The sequence below is a fragment of the Erpetoichthys calabaricus genome, chromosome 3, assembly GCF_900747795.2.
Source record: "Erpetoichthys calabaricus chromosome 3, fErpCal1.3, whole genome shotgun sequence".
Classification (NCBI taxonomy): domain Eukaryota; kingdom Metazoa; phylum Chordata; class Cladistia; order Polypteriformes; family Polypteridae; genus Erpetoichthys; species Erpetoichthys calabaricus.
The window spans coordinates 290,331,939-290,354,155 of NC_041396.2; the positions used below are offsets into that span (position 1 = coordinate 290,331,939).

General features: G+C 41.2%; 1 protein-coding gene across 1 annotated transcript in view; it reads right to left on the reverse strand.

The window, feature by feature from the left end:
- Window positions 1–8,077: 8,077 nt before the first annotated feature.
- The window catches only part of LOC114649081 (pleckstrin homology domain-containing family A member 3-like), a 40,203-nt gene continuing 26,063 nt past the window's right edge, over window positions 8,078–22,217 (reverse strand). Inside the window, exons 7-8 of the mRNA XM_051924371.1 lie at window positions 11,180–11,331; window positions 8,078–8,964 (exon numbers count right to left, since the gene is read on the reverse strand). Coding sequence (XP_051780331.1) covers window positions 8,888–8,964; window positions 11,180–11,331 — 229 coding nt within the window. The 3' untranslated portion in view covers window positions 8,078–8,887. The remainder of the gene's footprint in view (window positions 8,965–11,179; window positions 11,332–22,217) is intronic.

Genomic DNA, 22,217 nt, shown 5'->3' on the forward strand with positions numbered 1-22,217 from the left:
CTCGGTACACGTATAACTCGGTTTACGACCAAAAAGTTCACCATACTTTTGCCTCGGTTCACGACCACACACTCGATATACGAACAAGCCAGGTTCCCTTTCGGTTTGTACATGTTCAGTCTCTCCCTGTGCATTTCCTGTGCAGCGAGCAAGAGACAGAAAGCGAGAGAGCGCGACACACACACACACACACACAGGCAGCATGAGAGACAGAGACACACACACAGGCAGCACGAGACAGAGAGAGCAGCGCACACACACAGGAGCATGCGGCGCACGCACACAAACAGGAGCGCTCTAGAGAGACACACACACACAGGCGCTCCAGGCTCGCAAAAAAAAGACGCACGCACACACACACAGGCGCGGGAGAGAGAGGCATGCACACAAACAGGAGCGCGCTAGAGAGACACACACACACAGGCACAGGCAGCATGAGAGACAGAGACACACACACAGGCAGCACGAGACAGAGAGAGCAGCGCACACACACAGGAGCATGCGGCGCACGCACACAAACAGGAGCGCTCTAGAGAGACACACACACACAGGCGCTCCAGGCTCGCAAAAAAAAGATGCACGCACACACACACAGGCGCGGGAGAGAGAGGCATGCACACAAACAGGAGCGCGCTAGAGAGACACACACACACAGGCACTCCAGGCTCGCAAAAGAGATGCACACACACACACAGGCGCGAGAGAGAGAGAGCGAGCGAGGGACGCATAAGTTAGAGAAGGCTTGTTTTTGTTTTCAGTTCTATTTAAAGTGATCGGTTCATAGCCTGCATTGTTGCAATGTTACTTTTCTTGGTGGTTTATTAAATTACGGATTTTTCAAATTTTCATTTTTTCCCCTGTGCTTAAAACTCATTAAAAAAAGTGTTTTTAGCGAGCTGTTCCTAGCACTATAGCGCGAACTATTGCAGTGTTAGTTTTCTCTGTTGTTCAAGGTTTTCTCAGTGTTATTCAATGTTTTTACATTTAGTTTACCATTACGCTGTGCATTCTATGGTATAGTTAACTATATTTGTGCTTAAAAACTAAAAAAATACATATATTTACATACAGTTCGTACGGTCTGGAATGGATTAATTGTATTTACATACAATCCTATGGGAGAAATTACTTCGGTTCACTACCAACTCGGTTTACGACCAGAGTTTTGTAACGAATTATGGTCGTGAACCGAGGTTCCACTGTATTTCTAATAGCATAAAAACAGGTTACGACCAATAAACCATTTTAAATTGTAACAACTTAAAAAATAGATTTACTTCAGTATAAAACAAGTGAATTACACCTAATCACTCTAAATGATTTGCCTCAACTTAAAATTGTGGGTTCAATAAAATAAAAAGAATTATATTGGTTCAGATTGAAATTATTAAGTGTGAATCATTACCTTGATTATTTTAAGTTGAATGGATGTCATACTTTTTTCATTGTGGGTATCATGCAAAATCCAATCAACACTCAAAACAAAAAATTCTCGAGGCGGTAAACTATAATACTGTTACATTATTTACACATTCTGCACTTCAGTAGTCTGCAGGACTGAAAGAAAACGTAAAGACAAATAACAAGGTTTCTTCAATAACCCATTGCAAGAAATCCTTCTTTCCAAAGTGCAAACTTTGAACAAAAATGATCATATTTACAAAGTTCCTCGTAAAGTTCACCAGCACAAACTCCTCCGCTTCTCTGGTCATGGCCCGGCTCCAGTCTATATGCGCTCGGAGGTTCTCCCCGAGTGTCTTCTCTCCATCAGCATTGCCACCGACTAAACAACTGATTCGGTCTGAGGACCGACCCTTCTTTAGCGTTCACCCCCCTTTATTATACGGGCTTATGCTCTATAGCGGTAAATCGCGAGGGATGCACTACGATATCCCCTATTCTGATTCACGTAGCTTGCTAGCTGCTTCTATGTCTAGCTGACCTCCCCAAAAAATAAAATAAAGCTTGTTACCTGCTTGAGTGTGCGCGTGCGCGCTCCCACTTTACCTGCAGCACTACCCGCGTGCACGTAGCACAGTGGCTTGTTTGTTCAGCGGGCCACTTTGGCTTCTCTGTTACGCGCGTCTGGGCTTCACCATGGCCTCTCGTCAAGTACCTGGGGCCTCATGTATAAACGGTGTGTACGCACAGAATGTTGCGTAAGAATGTTTCCACGTTCAAATCGCGATGTATAAAACCTACACAAGGCACCTCATACCCTGTCGTACGCAAGTTCTCCGCTCGGTTTTGCAGACTGGCGGCACCCAGCGTCAAAGCAATGCTACTGTTCCTGTGTGGTTACCCTTTCTTAGATCCACATCCACTAGCGAGCTTGAGCTTCGTTCATGGCTTATTCCTGCCTCGCGCTGTATTCATGCTGTGGCTGGCGCGACACTGGAAGGATAGATGGATAGAATAATTAAACATTACGAAGATATTTCGATGTTCCTTAAAAGTTTTGAAGAATCGGCGTTGTAAGCTTACAGATGGCTTAACGTATATTACAGAGCTGATTGTGTGACGATTGGGTATTTGGAGAAAGAAAAGTAAGGACAGGAATTGGAGGTTAGTACGTTTGAAAAAGACAGTACTTCTGTAATAAAGCATTTCATTGAAGGTCGCGCATGGCGCAGCAAGCATCTTGCTGTAAGACATGAACAATCACTGCGCCACTGTGTTCCCATGTTTAATAATATGCTTTAACTCATATCATCATGAAAATGATATCACGTATACTTCTCAATATTTTAATTACTTAGAGAGCTGTAATATCACAAACGTAATGGATTCTGTGTCCTGTCAGAGGAAGAGCACGTAGTGATTCAGGCATAATGAGCACATAGAAGATCAAATACACAACAAAGAATTTAACGTGCTACTTTAGTTACGATGGGATTTGAGAAACTAGTAAATTAAACGATTTTAAGATGAAGTTTATGATGTTCTACTTTAATGACAAAGTAAACTACTTGATTAAAGTGAAAATTTTGAGATTAAAGTTGACATTTCGTGTTTTTTTTCCCACTGTGTGCCTTTTTTTTCACTGTACCCTAATAAGCTTTCATATGACACTCAGACGCTGGGCTACAAGTCGCCTTCTCACGCGGACTTTGATATCTGACAACTTCTTTTTTATTTCGGGCACTGTGCGACTTTGTGAACTTGAGCTTTCGAGTTTCTCCGACACGCAATGTCACTCAATCAACTTCCTTTTGTTGCTTATATAACTGTTTAAACCAACAAATAGTACGTTTTTCTTTGCCTCCATTTGGTATTCGCTGAAATTCTTCTATTTTTCCTCGTACTTTTGCCATTGCCTTTTCACAGAACGCTGGGCTTAAGGGCTATTTATATTGGATTTGCATATTCAAAGAGGCGTAATTCTGGGAGGAGTTGGGGCGGGACAGCAAGCGCGTGCACGTGTGTTTATTTCCACGCTGAGCGGGATTTATGTAGCGGAAGAACGCGGAAGTTGGCGAACGCACAGATTCCTGCATCTGGATTTTTCTGTGCATAAGCACATTTTGGCTTTTGTGCTTACGTCATGTTATAGTGCGAATTCTACACACGGTGTTATACATGTGGCCCCTGGTGTTTCACAATAAGGTTGGCCACTCCAACCCGTTTTATTCCCAGTGTTGGTGCGATATGGAGGACTGTCGGCAACCCTTTTACTGCCGGTAACGCATTCAGCGTGTGTTATTATAATAATTCATTACATTTATATAGCGCTTTTCTCAGTACTCAAAGCGCTATCCACAAAGGGAGAAACTGGGAAGCAAACCCACAATCTTCCACAGTCTCCTTACTGCAAAGCAGCAGCACTACCACTGCTCCACCTGTGAGAATATGCACTTATTTACATGTTGCACAGTGACGTGTGGGGAGGCTCATGGCTTGTGAGGCACTGACTCTTTCGGAGTGACATGTCCAAATATATGAACACCACAGAGTAGCTTATTCACTATTAAATAGGCAGCCTGCACATTGACTACTGGTTATGTTTCATATCTCATCAGCATTCTTTACACACACACAGGTAAGGTGCATATTTGGCTAAGAAAGAATGTTACATTTATAGCAGCAAGAGAGAGCGGAGAGAGCGTATTTGCTCTGCACCCTCCATGTTTTCTAAATTTGTCGTTGCAATTCCACAATTCATACTCATTCAATACAAATGAAAGTATTGAGTGGTGTACAAAAAAATGGATCAATTCAATTTTGACCTTAATTGAAATATCATGGTGGCGCAGTGGTTCTCTTCCTTGGTCCTCCCTGCGTGGAGTTTGCATGTTTGCCCCGTGTCTGCGTGGGTTTCCTCCGAGTGCTCCGGTTTCCTCCCACAGTCCTAAGACATGCAGGTTAGGTGGATTGGTGATTCTAAATTGGCCCTAGTGTGTGCCTGGTGTGTTTGTGTGTGTGCGAGTGTGTTCTGCGGTGTGTTGACACCCTGCCCAGGATTGGTTCCTGCCTTGCGCCCTGTGTTGGCTGGAATTGGCTCCAGCAGATCCCCGTGACCCTGTTTTCGGATTCAGCGTGTTGGAAAATGGATGGATGAAATATTTAGTTGTTTTTAAAAGCTTTTAATTCCGATGCTTTTATCAATTTTAATAGAGACTGTTCAACAAAAGGATTACCAAGAAAAGTAAAATAATATTTTATTTAAGGTCAAAATTTAGTTTTAAAATATTGGAATTTTTTTTTTCTTAGTCTGATCCCATTTTTTATAAAAGTGAAAACTGTTTATGGTCTTACCTTTACTTGTAAATGAAGTCCATGCGCCTATTCTTCCCCACGAAAATCTCCGTCACTTTCTTGTAAAAGTCCTCCTTATTTTCCTTTAGTTTTAAAAATCTTAATCTTCCATTCTGGGCAGTCAGTCGGAACAAAAAATAAAAATAAACGGCCCGCTTTCTGATATCGCTAACTTATTGGCGCCTCTACGTAGAACAACAGCAACGAGCCCCTGTTGGGCTCACAGGCGCCCCCTTCAGGTCGGCACCGTACTGTCTGTATCACCTTGTGCTTTTTCACTGCGGTTTTATGTTAGATCAGGAAGACTAAATATGTCACATACATTCATTAAAGATATTTGCCATACTGTGGAAAGTCAGGGTGTATAATACACGTGTCTGTAAACCTTATATTGGCGACATACAGAGAGACAGCAGCAGGCACGCACCGATTACATGCATCAGCCCAGGGAGGGAGAGCGCAGTCCGAGTTGACGTGAAGCTCGTCGCTGCACATCTTACGTTTCTCCCCTGTATTTGAACAGGAAAGGCGCAAATTAATCGGTTATGTCTATAAAATTGATCGAAATAATTAGAATCATTCGGAAAACAAATTTATAACACAGACCAGTGGACAAATGTATTAGTTTTTTTCTGTTCATGATGACAGGTGAGGCTCTGCCTCACTTGCCTCCCCCAGCCGTACGTCCCTGATGCTGCATTGGAATAAAAATCAAGAGTGGTCTCCCTTCGACGTTCTCGTATACTCAGATATGGGGATGGATATTTAAGGAGTAAACTGCAAGACAATAATTACATTTTTATATTGTGTACATTAAAGAACCATCAACAACAAATCAAATTAATAATATATTGAACAATTATTATAAAAGTAAAGTTGAATAAATCGGACTCTGCAGCTGCATGAATAAAAGGTAAAGTACAACTTCCGGTGAGCGGAAATAGCCCAAAAGTTGATAGAAATCTACGTTTTGTACCTAAAACTTGTATGCAGAATTTGGTTGACCTAAGTGAAAACGTTCACAAGTTATAGTGTTTACACACACACACACACACAATTCCAAAAATGGTATTTTTGGACTCATGGATGTCTAAAACATTGAGATTCGTCAAAATCTCGAAATGGAATTTTTAGAGGATTCCAATACTTTCTCTATGCTTCGTATACAAGAAGGTAAAATGAAAACAATCAAAAGTGTGTGCACCGTTTAACTATTTGCAAAGGACTATGCTGGCTAAAAATAGTTAACACTTTGCTTGACTGCCTCTACAATATATTGGTGTAGCGCAAAGCTGCTGTACCCCAGTTCCCCATCTTCTTTCTTTCTGTTCTGCCCATTCTAGTGCCACGCAAGCTCCTTTACTTGGCCTAACTGGCACGGTTGTGATATGCCGCCACCTCCGAGGTGTGAAGGGGGCACCTGACTGATGGGTGTGCTCGACCAGCCCAGCACCCCAATCAATCCCGGAGTGAAGCATGCTGATGCACCCCCGCACCTGATTGGAGCCCACACTACCCAGAACGTGATTACTTCTTTAAATACCTGCCCCACACCACGGACCACTGATCACAGGCACCTCCTGCTGGAGGAATACCAGACACAAATGACCTATCCTGGAGTAAAATAAGGATATGCTGGAGTGATTAGTATCTCTGAGGTGTGTCATTGCCCAAGTGGTCCTAGAGATTACCGATTTGAGGATTTCACCTGGACGCCCCCTAGAGAAGGGCTTCCAACAAAGGCCGACTGATCAGAGACCTAAAGCAGACCCAGGACATTAAATTTTTCATGGGTGCTGGGGACAATTGGTTACTGCCCAAATGGACCTGAAACTGGTGCGGATGTCAGCCGGGAACCTCCTGCTGCAGATAATCCAGTCCAGATCTTAAAGGAGCAGACTCGGAGCATGATGGTGGGATTCTCTCTCTCAGCTGCTCATGCAAATACCGAGATGGAGAGTGTGGAGTTGATTTGTTACCCCCAGAAAGAGAGGTAATCCAGCAAGACACACTCATGGGGTGAGACCTGGAGCAGATTCATGACATGACAGAACAGTGACATCTCAAGGCCCAGGGGAAGGCAGGGACTGTTACTATTGATGGGGAAATCTGGGTTGTCAGTTTTTCATCAGGAAATATGAAGAAGAAATAACATCAAATGAGTGATAAATGCCAAGGTGGTGGCAGTGCCAGGGAACCATTTTCAGTCATCGGCAAGTGCAGCCTTTGTCTTTCATGTTAAACAGAACGCAACTCAATGCACGTCCATCTTAGACTTAGACCAAAGGCAATGTGAAAGAACTAACAACCCGGCCAGTGCCCCCCCAAGTCTTAAACTGAATTCTTTGAAGCAATCATTTTCAAAACAATGTGCTTTGTAAAAGCTTATTTTTTTACATTTTTTTAGGGTTTCACTTATTTACAAAATAAGGCAGAATAATCACTGGGAGGAGGTTCTACTAAATGGAATTTTCTACTGCTCCATCCTATGGAAACAAAAGTGATGCCCCCCTAGTGAAGAGGCTAGCTGTCACATTGACTTGTATTGGTCCACTGACAGCGCTCAAACATGCAGCTGTCCCACTTCTGAGTATTTTGAAAGAATGACACATGGCATCAAAGTGGCATGGCATATAGTGACACGTCATCTTCAGTCCTTGGCTGGGGTTGCCTTCTTTTTAGTGTCTGCTTGTGGCCCCTGGCTATGTTTGGGTTTACTCCTTCAATCAAAACTCACGCGAGTGAAGGTGTCTGTATAACATTAGCAAGATGAGGCCATACCTAATGGATTGTGCAGCACAACTTCTTCTTCAGTCATCAGTCTTGTCAGGTTTGAAATAATACAGTTTCTCACTGGCAGGGGTACCTGTGTGTGCCACCAAGCCAATGCAGATGGCTCACAATACAGTGGTGACTCTGGTGCCCCTCCTCTTTTCGGATCTCCGTAGCAGCACACACTCACTTCCAAGCCTTCATTCCTGCCTATGTAGTAGTCAACGGGTCAGCACCTCTGTACATGGAGAAACTTGTGAGGTCCTATGCTTCTTCTTGCACACTCAGGTCTGCTAGTGAACGTCGTCACGTGATACCACCCCTGTGTGGTGTCAAATCTCAATCCAAACTCTTTTCAGGTGTTGATGGAACAAGCTGCCCACCTCCATCTGAACAGCTGACTCCTTCACTGTGTTCAAGAAGGGTTTGAAAACCTCCTTGTTCTGTAAACATCTCTCTAAGTAACAATGGCTTTGATGTGACGTTCATAGTAGCAAATAAGAGTGACTAGTCTTGTGTTGTTCTTTTTGGTTTGAAGCTCTTCACTCGCGATGATCAACGTCACACCCTTGTCCTGTAACACTTGTTCTCTGACGTTTTACTGATTATGTGGACGTCGTTTGTAAGTCACTTTGGACACAGGAATCTGTTAAGTGAATAAATATGGTCACACATGGGCATGTGCGAGGAGTCTAAGGGTTTAGCCGAGGGTAAGCAACAGAGACTGGGGTTGAGGAACAGCACTGATGCCTTTTCTCCCTTTTCCACAGACATTCAGAAGGGAAGATCGCTTAAAGAAAACCCCACCCACTTCCAGTTCCAGACCACGCCCCACTACTGACCTCACTTCCCTTCCTATCCCGCCTCTTCCTGCCAAGAAAGTATAAGAATGAACCCACCACTCATCATGACTACTCGTGACCATATTGTGTTGGTAGTGACAATATATGGGTGGGCTCCCCAAACCTTTATAATTGTCCTCTTCTCTTGTTTACAGTGTAAATATGTGAGATGGGCCGGCCTCCTGTCCAGCTGTGTCTCTGTCCTTTCTGTCTCTTAGGTTCAGAAAAAGGATGAACGATGGAACAGAACTTTGTGGACGTCTGCACTTTGGAGAAGAGCTCAATAAAACCTTTGGACTTTGGCATTCCTGGTGTATCTATGAGTAATGAAGTTTGTTTAAGGCAAACCCTTGACTGACCCAAAGTGAGTAGACAAGATGTCCAGAGCTGACTCAAGGTAGGCGCTGAACTGCTCAAGTTCTAATTTCCAATGAAGCGGGCAGTAAGGAGGCGATGAAGAATGAGATGGAACTCTAGAACCCTTTGCCCATCTTCATGAGTAATAACCTCAGGTAGTCTTACGGAATGGGCAGCAGTCCATGTTCATCTTCACTCTCTGGCACTGCGGAGGACGACGAGGGAAGGAACTCTTTTTCTGCAAAACACAAGATACACACTGTCAGACCTGAATAGAAAAAACTGGAACCACATACAGTCTGGCCAGCTGAATGAATCGTTTGGACTCCACTGCCACCCCACTTGTGTGTTCAGAGACAAACTGAAGGGCCAATGTGTGCCCCTTTAATGGAACATTCTTGAATTTCCCTGCCCAACATTTTTCAGGCTTTTACTACTCCAATACGCCATCAGATTTCTTTATGACCCTGAGCCTACGGTATCTTAACTCTTCTACGAGACCACCTAAAGCACCCCCTCACTTTCTTCACTCGTCCATTCTGAAAATGCTTACTCCAATTTTGCATTTATGAAAGTGAAGAATTGTGAATCTGGAAGGCACTCAAAATCCCAGTTCTGCACCAGAGGTCTTCTTGAAGTCCTTACCTCTGTGATCTGATTATGGATGTGTTGAGTCATGGGGTAAGAGACCAATCCCCCCCACCTGGTGCAGGCTTTGTGCTGAGGACATGGTGTTGTGTAGCATCAGAAGAGAGGAAGTTGAAAGAATGGGGAAGGGCTTTGTAAGATGAAGGATTGAAGATAACCAGGAAGAAGAAGAGGACAGAATATATGAGGGGCAATGGTGATCAGGATTCAGACGTTAGCCTTCTGGGAGAGACATTGAAAAGACTGCATAAGTTTAAATATGGAGGATCAGTGGTAGAATAAGATGGAAAACTAGAGACAGGGATAACCCATAGAGTGCAGTGTGATGGAGCAATTGGACAAGGGTCTCAGGAGGATTGTGTGATCGAAGAATTAAGTAGAAGGTTAAAGGTCACGTTTTTAAGACAGTGGTGAGACCAGCAATGAAGCATGGAGCTGAGACATGGGCAGTAAAGGGAGTACAGCAGGACAAGAAGAAGTGAGATGTGGTAGGCATGAGAATGATGAGATGGATGTGTGGTGTTATATAAAAAGGACAGAATAAGAAATGAAACAATCAGATGGACAACACAAGTGGGCGAGAAATCTAAGAAAGGACAGGAAAGTAGGTTGAGATGGTATGGGCATGTGATGAGCAGAGACAAGGAATATGTGGGCAAAAGAGTGATGGGAATGTAGAAGTGCAGGGGGAGAGAAAGAGAGGGAGGCCAACATGGAGGTGGATGGATAAAATAAAAGAAGGTCTGAAGGAAAAGGGCTTGACTGGTGAGGAAGAGCAGGACCGAACTGTATGGAGAAGGCTAATCAAGCACATCTACCCCACAAAGAAGTGGAAAAAGATGAAGAGGAAGAAAAAGAAGTAGTTTATCTTTAAGACTGCTTTTTAAAAAAATTGATTAATATATTGACAGCATTGTGAAGACAGTGCCATCTGGTGGTGACCATCTCAATGACAGCTCAAGCTCAAAGTACAGAATATAGCAGGCAGCAGATGGGAAAGGCAGTGGGGTCCCCCTGAACTCTACCCTGGATAAGCAGGTTTGGAAAGGGATGGATGGATGCACAGTCGTAGAACTGCTATGTGCACAGAGAGCAGTGAAATTCTGACCTGCATGTCTGACTAACTTGTACCACATCACCATGCTACGGCGCTATGATGAACAAGAATGGATTACTACACTGCAGTAACAAACCAGCTCATTTCATGTACTCTTTATGACAGGGCTATCAGACTCCAGTCCTGGAGGGTCGCAGTGGCTGCAGGTTTTCATCCTGTCTTTTTAATTGGTGACCAGTTTTTGCTTTTAATTAACTTCTTTTGCCTTCGTTTTAATTAACTTGACTCAGGCCCCTTAGTCATTTCTTTTCCTTAATTAGCAGCCAAACAATAATGAGACACAAAACAGGCCGCCACTTGAGCAGCTCACCTGTGCCTGTCATACAATAGCTGAAAATAAAGAAAGGTGAAGGTCTCAGTAAGGTTGATCTCTCAGTTCAACCTTCTGACAATGTTCTTTGAAAAAAACAGAAAATCAACAATTTTGGAAATGTCTGCTGTGGTAGAATGAGAGCAGCAACAAGCTGTGGAATTAAATAAAGGGTTTAATTAACAGCAAGAATCAGCTTCTCATTAAGAAACTGGTTCAACTGTAAAGTTGTTACAACGCTCAGTGGGGAGCGTCATACAAAACTGAACTGAGCTGAATTAACGCAAGAGGATTGTTGGCCCAAGGCGTGCAGGCCTCAACCCCTCCTGATGTGTCTTGACGTCACACATTTGTGATTTCTTACACCGTGTACAGTACCTTCTTTTTCTACATCTGGTGAGCCGTTACTTAAGGACCGATGGGTCATCCGCCGTTGAGCACGGAAGGCCACCATCTCCTCCAGGCTGCGCATCACCGTTTCACCGCTGTTCTGGGTGCTAATGCATGACCCTGGCACCTCCTCTGTCACCCTGCCAAGGGAAAATAAAAGCATTAAAGTAGTCTATCATATTAATAAGTTGAGGAAACTGGCATGTATTTTGGAGGTCTAAGGAAGACAAATGAGGGCACCAATAAGAGAGCAGCAATCGCAATGTCATTTCTATATATACAAACAAACATAAATAAATAAATATTTTTGTTGAGCGAAGTGAGCAGGGGGCAAAACTCCCTAGTTGTGGTGGACGGCTGGGGATTCTGCCAAGTTGGGATGCCTGGAAGGACTGGGAAAGGGACAATACCTCCCCTGGACTACGAGAGGGCAGCCGCCCTGGTGTGCATTGGGGCCACGGGATCAAAGCTTAGAAGCTCAACCCTTTAAGGGCCCGTGGCCACCGCCAAGGGGCGCACAGAGGATTATAGAGCCAGAAGATCATCACAAAGCACCTGGAGCACATCCGGAGTACTATAAAAGGGGCCACCTCACTCCAGTGCTTGTCTGATTTGGACATTGTGAGGCGCTGTGTGCAGAAAAAAAATATTACATGTATGTGTTTTGGACATTTGGTGTCTGTCTGTCTGTGTTAGGGGGCTGAACTTCCTATATATATATATATATATATATATATATATACACATACATATACACATATATATACAGTATATACATATATATACACATACATTTACATATATATATATACATACATATATATATATATATATATACATACACATGCATATACACACACACATACATATATATATATATATATATATATATATATATATATATATATATATATATATATATATACACACATACACATATATACATACATATATTGTACATATACATACACACACACACATCCACACAGTCCCCAGGTTAAAAATGAGATCCATTTTTTTTTTTGGCTGTCCTTAAGTCAAATTTGTAAGTTAGAACACGTACATGCGGTTCTTATTGAATGTCACTTAATCAAATGTTTGCTTCAGTCTAGTATTTATTTTATCTTACTGTGCATATGAAACACTTAAGAGACACTTCCAAATAAAAAAAAATTTTAAAGCATAATATACAGAACTGTACATAATACTGTAGTAATAATAGCAATAATAAAAGTAACTATGTTCATGTACTGCAGAGTACTGTAAAAAAAAATTTAAAGTTTAGACAGAAAAAAATACAAAAAGGATAATGATTAAAGGTTAACACTCATTTGTGAGTTAACCTTATAATAACTTTAATTCTGTAATTGTTTTCTTTGATGCATCGCCAAGACGTGCATCGGATTTACACTTTGGCGGCATCATTCAAGGGTACTGTAAGAGAAAAACAGGACTGTAATCGGACTTAATGAGTTGCGATGTCAGCAGTGCATTCAAAATCGATCATTCTAAAGTGCTTGAATAACTTTGTGAAAGTTCATGCTAGGAGTGAAAGAGCAGTAAACAAGCTTTCAAACGATTCATCAGCGATGCCTGTAATCTGAAGTGAAGAAGGTTAAAAACCAATAAACTTAAAAAATTATAATTTTTATAGAATGTTCTCTTGTAAATTGATTGTATTTTGATATATATATATATATATATATATATATATATATATATATATATATATATATATATATATACATACATACATAATTGGCTCCAGCAGACCACCAATGACCCTGTGTTAGGATATGGGTTGGATAATGGATGGAAGGAGATATATATATATTACACACTAACGATATATAGCTTTTGAGCATGGAAAAGGCATTATATAAATAAAATGTATTGTCATCATTATTATTATATATACATAACTTCCATTACCTATCAAAGACAGGTAAAAGAATATGTTAGAATAAAGTGGTCTTCCTACACCTCTCCTTGGTATCCTAAAGTGTCCCAACCTCTCTTGACCGGTGCCTCCGCTCTCGATCGCATTCCCATAAAGACTCTGTCACTTCCATGCACAAAGCTTAACTCCTGTCTGTTTTTTGCACAGGCCCCCATTACCCCCTGTGAAAACATCACTTGTACTCTTGCAAATATTTCCCGTCTTTGAAGGAGACTCAGGTTGTGCCTTGTTACTATTTAGGGACCCAACGTCACTTGGTAAGGTATTTGCTTTGTTGTCATTGAAATGCTCCATTAGGACTCCATTTTTGCTAAAAATAAATAAATAAACAAATAAAAACGGTCACAATTGCGGACTGAATTTCCCACCACTAAAGTATCTTGACATCATCCGATGCCAAACTAGCTGTTGTGATGTGAAATTTTGCATACAAGTTGATAAATATTTTGTATGTCTTTATTTGTAACTTAGACAAAGCAATGTAATATTAGTGTTATATTAGTGAGAAGCATTCATGTTTACCCCCCAGTACTAAGTCAGGAAAGTGAATTTTACGACAGAGTTGGGGGAAGTGCCTCAAATAAGTTTGGTAAATGTTTCTCTGAAGTCTCTCAACCCCCATAGTAAAGCCAGGCTGCCAAACTGCCAAGCTTTACCTTAACAATTGGTTTCGAGGGCAGGTGTGAAGATGTTCTATCCCCCCATTGTTCTGAAGTATGGCTGTTTGGAACTGGCTTGTATCAGAAGCTTTTAAGTACCATGACGCCCTATTGGCTCTAGAGGTTGGACAGAGAATCTATAAATTTGCTTGCTTTTTCTCACTTACCAAACTGATGAAAGACCATCACACACCATGAACTGAAAAGGACAACACAATGAAGAGTGCAGCTCGGCAGCCATATTGAGACAGGCATGCGGCCTGTTCTGAAGAAAGCTGACCTCAAATGATGCCTTAACTAGAGACATTTTAAGTAACTAACAAGTCTGTGTGCCGCCTGAAATTACACATCAACATTTATCAGGTTGTATGGTTGCCAATATTCAAATGTACTTTGCATATTGTTATTATTTATGAATATTATCAATAATACATTGTTTAAATTGTAACTTAACTCCTGCTTGACTTTTACTACATCTAATTGCCTGAGGTTATAGATGGTGGTGAGAAGTTATATGGTACAATACGTTATAAACAGTTGTAAGTCTGGGAGATCTGAGGCATTCTGACAAAGGCTACATATTAATAATACAAAAGGGGAAAGTAGAGTAATACAGAGCTCTACCAGGACAAAACACTAGCCAATCGGGCCAAGGCCAAACTGACCAATCAGATCAGAGGGACCAGACACAGACACATGCATACGCAGACTGTAGCATTTCATTACATAGTTGATTAAACACAGTGTTTTGTTGGTTTATATATTTGTAATTGTGCTGTCATACTTCAGTTTTCATTTATAACGTAAACGCAATCCAGTGAACTTTGACATCTGTGGCGACAGTTGGAAGGTAAAACCAGGAGAAGATATTTAAAGCCGAGGCACCAAGGTTTGTTTTTTGATGGAAGACCTGAGAGGAATGGCCAGAGGTGTACCTGGTAAAGTGGCAACCTGCATCTTCTTTCATTAGATTATAAGCATTAAAGAGGATTTAACCTGCAGGAACTGAGAAAACGGACCTCATAAGAGTGGATTTAGGAGCGTTGTGAAGACCCTCTTTCTAAGTGAGTGTGGATCCAGGTGTGATTATCTTTACTCCTTTCAAACTTTAAGCTTCCAAGCTTTTTTTATTTTTTAAAAAAAAGGGGGATTTGAGCACCTTTTCCCTTCAAACTTTTTAACGTGAAAATAAAAATTCGAAGGCAGATGAATCATAAAACTTGAGGGAAAAAAGGTACAACACCAATAAAGTTTTAAAAAAGGAATAACATTTCTTCTGCGTGTCCTCACAGTCTTAAATGTCTCACGTTCTGCTTCAGTCACGTCCTCTGCTTCAAACAATGTTGCTTTTTGATAAACTTTCAATTAACAGCACGCAGGTCACAGGTTGAAAATGCCTTCCCTCCATGACTTGCCAACTGCCAGGTGGAACAAAGACAGAATACACGTCTGCTCCGAATGATAGGAAAATGAGTGAGAACGTTTCATTTAAATGTGGGCTTGGAGATGATAAGATTAGCCATTTAGCCGTGTGCTCTCTAAATCTTTATAAAGCCAACTGTTTTAATCTAACTGGGTAAATGTTTACAAGATATCAGTATTATAGAACATTAACTTACTAAATTGGCTCTTACGGTGAGAGCTACGGTAGTCAAAAGTCAAAGCATAAGCAAGCTCCTGCAAATTATTAAAAGACAGAAAAGACTTATTATTAATAATGGCACCCTGAGCAAGAAAAAGCTACTTTTAACCAAAGCGTTTACTTGTGTCACACACGTGTGAGTAGGAGGCAGCTAAAGGGCCAATGTAATTGTAATTCCACCACAGAGCAGGGGGAGGCGGGTGCATTAACTATCTCAATTCTTTGCAGACCACTCTCGGGAAATCCCACCAGGTTCCAGCGCCACTGATGACATCACTTCCGGCTCTGGCACTAGAGATGATGTCACTTGCTTAGCCGGCTTATAAAGCTGCCATTTTAACTCAAAGACTTCAGTTTTGTTTTGGGCTCCGACTTGTGAACGTATCACAATTATTTAAACCATTCTGCAGCCAGGATATATCATATGGGTGGCTGCCCCAGACTTTTATGATGACTTTGTGTCTTTATTCTGACACTTGATAATCAAATTTGAACTTACTTACTTGTCCTGTTTGTTGCGATAAGATGAACACACGAGCACCTTACTCTCCTAAACAGAGCGAGCTGTTCCCTCCCGGGCTCCACCACAGCTCCGCTCCCCCATTTCTCAAAGCCACAGGACACCAGCCGGGTACTACAAATGGAACCCACGCAATAACATTATCAGAAGAGCTTCATGCTTCACAGAAGCACCGCGAGTAAAAAGTAAAAAATAATAATTTCACAAAGCACAGTGCCAGCACATGTACCTTATAAGAATTTAAAATCCATTTCCTGGCTGCTTTTATGGCTTGCTGTCCTGACAAAGGACAGAACTTTATTTGGCTTTTTTCAGAAGCTCCTTAACACTAGAATTACCAGAGTCTACGAAAAAACTCGTAGATCCGGCCCACCTTAAAACCGTTCTTACCTCTCCGCCAGCGTCTTTTGTCTTCTAAATGTGCCGATTAACACGAGCAGCAAGCAGCCGGCTATTCCATCCCTCACCGCTGCAGAACATTCACTAAGTTTTCCCAGCTCATGCCTTGTTTGATTATCTGGGAGTGACTGAAGTGCTAGAGTTTTAAAGTGGAAATAATAGATTGCTATTTGGAACACACGCATTTCATTTGTGTTCCATTTCTACAGTAATCTATGTAAACACATTTTTAAAACAGAAACTTTTTCATATTTTAGTAGTAAATGACAAAATGTAGGCATAAACTATATAATGTATGAAGCCTGAAGTCCAAAGATCCAGTAAAAACACTTTCACAAACGATTAAAGAAAGAAACAACAGCTTCATAGCGGTAAGATTTGCTGACTTGTAATCAAGAGTCCCCAGTTTGATCCCCACTCACTCTTATATTTGCCGTTTTCAGTAGTGAGCTCCTCTTTTTGTTAATATTATACAGTACACACCCCAGGGATCAGATGATGTTATTTTTCATTTATTCATTTAACTGGAGATGTGAGTGGTGTTTTGAGACAATGGAACTGGCCAATCTCTCATCTGGAGGGATTAAAGCTGACACACAAACGCTGGCGAATCTGCCTTCTTCGTGTCTCATGGTCACTTGATTTTTTTTTATTCAGTTTTATTGAGTGTTCCTGCTCATGCTGAATTAGTGTGCACCTTATGGTGAATGATGTCAAAAAAAAAAAAAAAAAAACACAGACATAGGTATATATGATATTTGGAATTATTCGTTTTATGACCTGTATAGTACATTTCGGAAAACTCTGTGGCACAGATGAAACATTATTCATATTATTCATATTCATTCGCATAACATCTTGCGGTTTGTAATCAGTGACTGCGTGTTTTTTTTCCCCGATCTTGCCAGTCCCCACGTGTTGCTGTATGCTGTTTCTTTTGTACTCCAGGATATGCAGAGGATAGAATAGTACAGAGCAGTAAGTTAAGCGCTATATGCAATCATCAGATTCAAATGTTAACTGTTCACTCACATGCAAGGATCGTCTTTCCTACATTTACAATGTGTGTACCTGTTACAATGTACACGCTTCTCTCTATGCTGTGGTTTCTATTACACACCTGAAAGAGACAATATATGTGAAAACATCATCGCACTAATGCAATATTATTTGAAAACGAACAGCATCAGATCAGGTGTGGATTTATGTTGGCGCTATTACTGAAAGAAAAAAGATCAACATGTGTGTTGATCCTGCAGCACTGAATAAGCTGATGTGCTCTAACATCCCCCCAGCCCATACCCCCCCGCCTCCCAAACATGACTCTAAGTAACAGTGCAAGTATAGATGCAAACCAAGTATGATCAAGAGTCCCCGGTTCGATTCCCACTCACTCCTATATTTGCCGTTTTCAATAGTAAGCTGCTCTTTTTGTTAATATTATACAGTACACACATACACTTGGTTTGCGTCTGTACTTGCGCTGTTACTTTTAATAAAGTCTGAAGGAAACCAGAAGGCTTTGGACTCTGCATGAATTCCTGGCTTGGTAGAATAATCTGTGACAAGGGCAGTGGGACAGGAAAAAAAGAAATAGGGAAGGGTCTGGCTCTGACAATAAAGCCACTTGACTTGACTTGACTGGAAGCTAACCATTAAAAATTACAAAAAGGCTGATTGTGGAAACAAAGTGCAAAAACAGACCGGTAACATCCCATGGCTTTGCACAAAGCGTCTGTAGTAATTCGTGCAGGTAAAACAAACAACCGTTTTTCTACAATCGAATGTCAGCTTCTACCTTTGAATGAGGTCTTTTTCAAATAAATTCCACTTATATTTGAAAGATTACAATATGTAAGCTTTCGAGGCAACTCAGGCCCCTTCTTCAGGCAAGATGTAATACACAAACTGGAATTCCCTGTGTTTATATGGACACCAGGACAGAGACAGCATTGGAAAACCTATAACACTGAAGCCTTGAAGCCTGAAGCCTACGAAAAAACTCATAATCCTGAGCCACCTTAAATTCCTTTGCACCTCTCGTCAGCGTCTTTTGTGTTGTAAATGTGTCAATCAAGACAAGCAGCAAGAAGCTTGCCATTCCACCCCCCACACCGATGGAGCTATGTCCATCGCAAAATCCTCACAGCTCAAGTGTGTTTATCGTGGAGTGAGGTGCCTGGAGTTGTAGAGGGTAAATAAAGTATTGTTATTTGGAATACATGCACTACATTTTTGTTCCATGTCTACAATGATCTGTGTAAGTGTAGGATGACAGGAAATGTGAGAAATGCTGAACACATAACTAAAAAAGAAATGTTTTTCATATTTTAGTAATAATTGAAAACTGAAGCCCAAATATCAAATACACACTTTCACAAAAGGATAGAAATATAACAAAACAAATACGTTTTTATAAGTGAGACATCGTGAATGTAAATAATTAATAGACTGACAGGCTGAGATTCATTTAGCAAGAGATGAGAACAATGTCTAGTCAAGATCTTTTGAGAAGATAACTGTCCAACAGAGTCACTTGAAGTTAGTGATGAGTTTTTCCATACAACGTGGGTCTGTAGTCAGGTTGTCTGTCAGCCCGAGAGATGCAAACAATTTTCATATCAACTTTAACTTCCCAACTTGAAACTCATGCTAAAATTTAACATATTACAACATGGTTTAAATAGAGACAACAGTCTCACTACATACATAATGGCTAACACGGTATAACACCCTAGTATTACAATTATATCCGAATAGCTACATACGATTTGACAGCCTTAAACTGCACCTCTCACAACACATGGCACATTACCAATCCTCATGCAGAAAAAGAACAAACAACTCCAAAGGCGGATGCTTTGATTGCTCTGCAAAATCATTTCTGCCTAATAGTGTCTAGAGCAGGGGTCTCCAACCTTTTTTCCCCCCCCGAGAGCTACTTTTACAAAATGAAAATGGCCGAGAGCTACTTGTGTTTTCTAACGTTTATTCTTGTAGCTTATTTCAACCCAAACAAACTGAATAAGCTTTTTGGTATGACCAAAATTCTATATCACGTATTTTTCAAAATTTTACCGGTTTCACGGTATTCAACGGTATTTTTTTCCCATGCATGAGTGGATGTTAACCACATTTTCCACTGCAATTACTGCAGTAGACTGCCTAAGGATAACCTATTCCACTGTCATGAGAATTGTACAAAAAAAACATTTTCATGTGCACACACATATTAATACAGGTTTGCACGGCCCCATAAAGTGATAGTTTTCAAGGGGGTGGCACTAATGAAGAGAAGGAATCACATTGCATGACAGTTGCAGTCAAAATATAGAACCTTTTTATTGAACAAATTTTGCAAACAACTTAAACTAAAATTTTAACAACATATTTTCAACCATCCAAAGAGGCATTTAGACTTAGTAAAATATCCAGAGGTGCCTGTGAAAAATTGTATTGCACTGAACATGGAATAAATACTAAATATTTTTTGTAAACTAACTACACTTTCTGTTAACGTTAACAATCTCTGTCCACTGACACGTTAGCTATATGGATTGTAATGGCATTGGTTCTTTTTGCTTTTTTTGTCGTAGGCAGTACCTCTAGCAAATGCGTCTACAAGTGACGTCTGACTCAAGTGTCCTCTCGCTTTTTCAGTTTTACCTGAGGATGTGGAGGGTGCCAATCTTAGTTCCATATATTCATGCTACTCCAAAGCATGTTTGCGGCTAAGGTGGTGCAGCAAATTGCTCATGTTGCCGCCTTCGGCAACAACTTTAGCTCAACACCATTTGCAGTAAATAGTTGTTTGGTCCACATCCGACCTTTTAAAACCAAAGTATCCAGACAACAGACACGGCTCCTTTATTCAGCAAATGTTCTTCTGTGTCATCATGTTCAACTTTATCGTCTGCTACAGCTTCTGTTTCAGAATGTTCTCTGTCCATTTTCACCGCTCAATATCTACACTAACGCGTGTACTCCATTGCATGCTTGTTTAGCGGTGTAACAGTGACAAAGGTCCCCCCCCCTAAACAGTTTCCCGCTGCGCCATGTTCTGAACGTTGTTTAGGCTATTTAAACCGGTGTTGCGGTATAAGAAAAATCCTTATCATAACAAAAATTAAAAACGGTTTTCGTTATGAACCGGTATACCTCTCAGCACTACTACAAAGCCAAAATCTAAATGTTTAAAAATCCAAGCTTAATGGTTGAAACTGAAAAACTGCAACAAGGAATGCAGAACAGAGCCGAAGAACATAAATATCAGAGTAAATGCCACTGCAACTATGTGAAGGCTGTCACAAGTTTATATAGCCTCCAGTTGCTCTGATCTCCATGACATACAGAGTATTTCATGAAATAGGACCAGGAGAACAAGACATGGTCAAAAATATGTGGAAAAGTCAAACACCAAAAAGTCTAACCAATATTTCACCAATCCAAATCACTAATCAAAAAAAAATCAGAGATTCTTTTAAAAAGGCAGGGATTCCCAAACCAGGAAGCCTTAAAACAAAAATAGCCGCACGTAACTCTCTTTAAATGTGCATTCCAGCCTAAATACCATCAACAATCACAATCTCCCTATGGATGATGGGAGTGTTGTCATAGTAATGGGAATATTAATCTCTCAAGATAGTGATGATCATACAAAAGCAAAAATGGCATTGCGGAACAATGTGAAAAAATACAAACTTTCAAATAATAAATTCTAAAATTCTAATAGTAACAGACATGAAGGGCGGCACGGTAGCGCAGTGGGTAGCGCTGCTGCCTCGCAATTGGGAGACCTGGGGACCTGGGTTCACTTCCCAGGTCCTCCCTGCGTGGAGTTTGCATGTTCTCCCCATGTTTGCGTGGGTTTCCTCCGGGCGCTCCGGTTTCCTCCCACAGTCCAAAGACATGCAGGTTAGGTGGATTGGCGATTCTAAATTGTCCCTAGTGTGTGCTTGGTGTGTGGGTGTGTTTGTGTGTGTCCTGCGGTGGGTTGACACTCTGCCCAGGATTGGTTCCTGCCTTGTGCCCTGTGTTGGCTGGGATTGGCTCCAGCAGATCCCCGTGACCCTGTGTTCGGATTCAGCGGGTTGGAAAATGGATGGACAGACATGAATTCTTTGGAGTCAAAAGGCACAGAGGTAAAATATATATTGCATGAAAGGACTACAAAAAAGTGGAGAAAATTTAAAGAGAAGAAGCCAATCATAACACCAGGTATTTCAGCATGAGCAAACTGCAGCACCTGAGGGCCACTGCCTAATCAGGGATCTTGCCCCTCACATGAATAAAAAAAAAAATGAATAAAGAACAATGAGGAACAAATCAAACTGATGAAAGGAACTAGAAGAAGATAATTAACAATTACAAAATGATTAACAAAAGTAGAACTTAACTGAACACTTTAGAAGGACGGAGAAAACAAATTACAAATGAAGCAAAAAAAAAACAAAGCACCAGGGTAAGATCCATGACAAACCAAAAGAGCAATGGGCGTTATTGCCTTCAACAACATGGTGATGGGTATTAAAATGACCAAAATGTGATGCCACCACTCAAGAAATCAACAGCCAAAATGACGACTCATTGATGAAAATTCATCCATTATCCAACCAGCTATATCCTAACTACAGGGGGTCTGCTGGAGCCAATCCCAGCCAACACAGGGCGCAAAGCAGGAAACAAACCCCAGGCAGAGCGCCAGCCCACCGCATCAGACACACACACCAAGCACACGCTAGGGACAATTTAGAATCACCAATGCACCTAACCTGCATGTCTTTGGACTGTGGGAGGAAACCCATGCAGACACAGGGAGAACATGCAAACTCCACGCAGGGAGGACC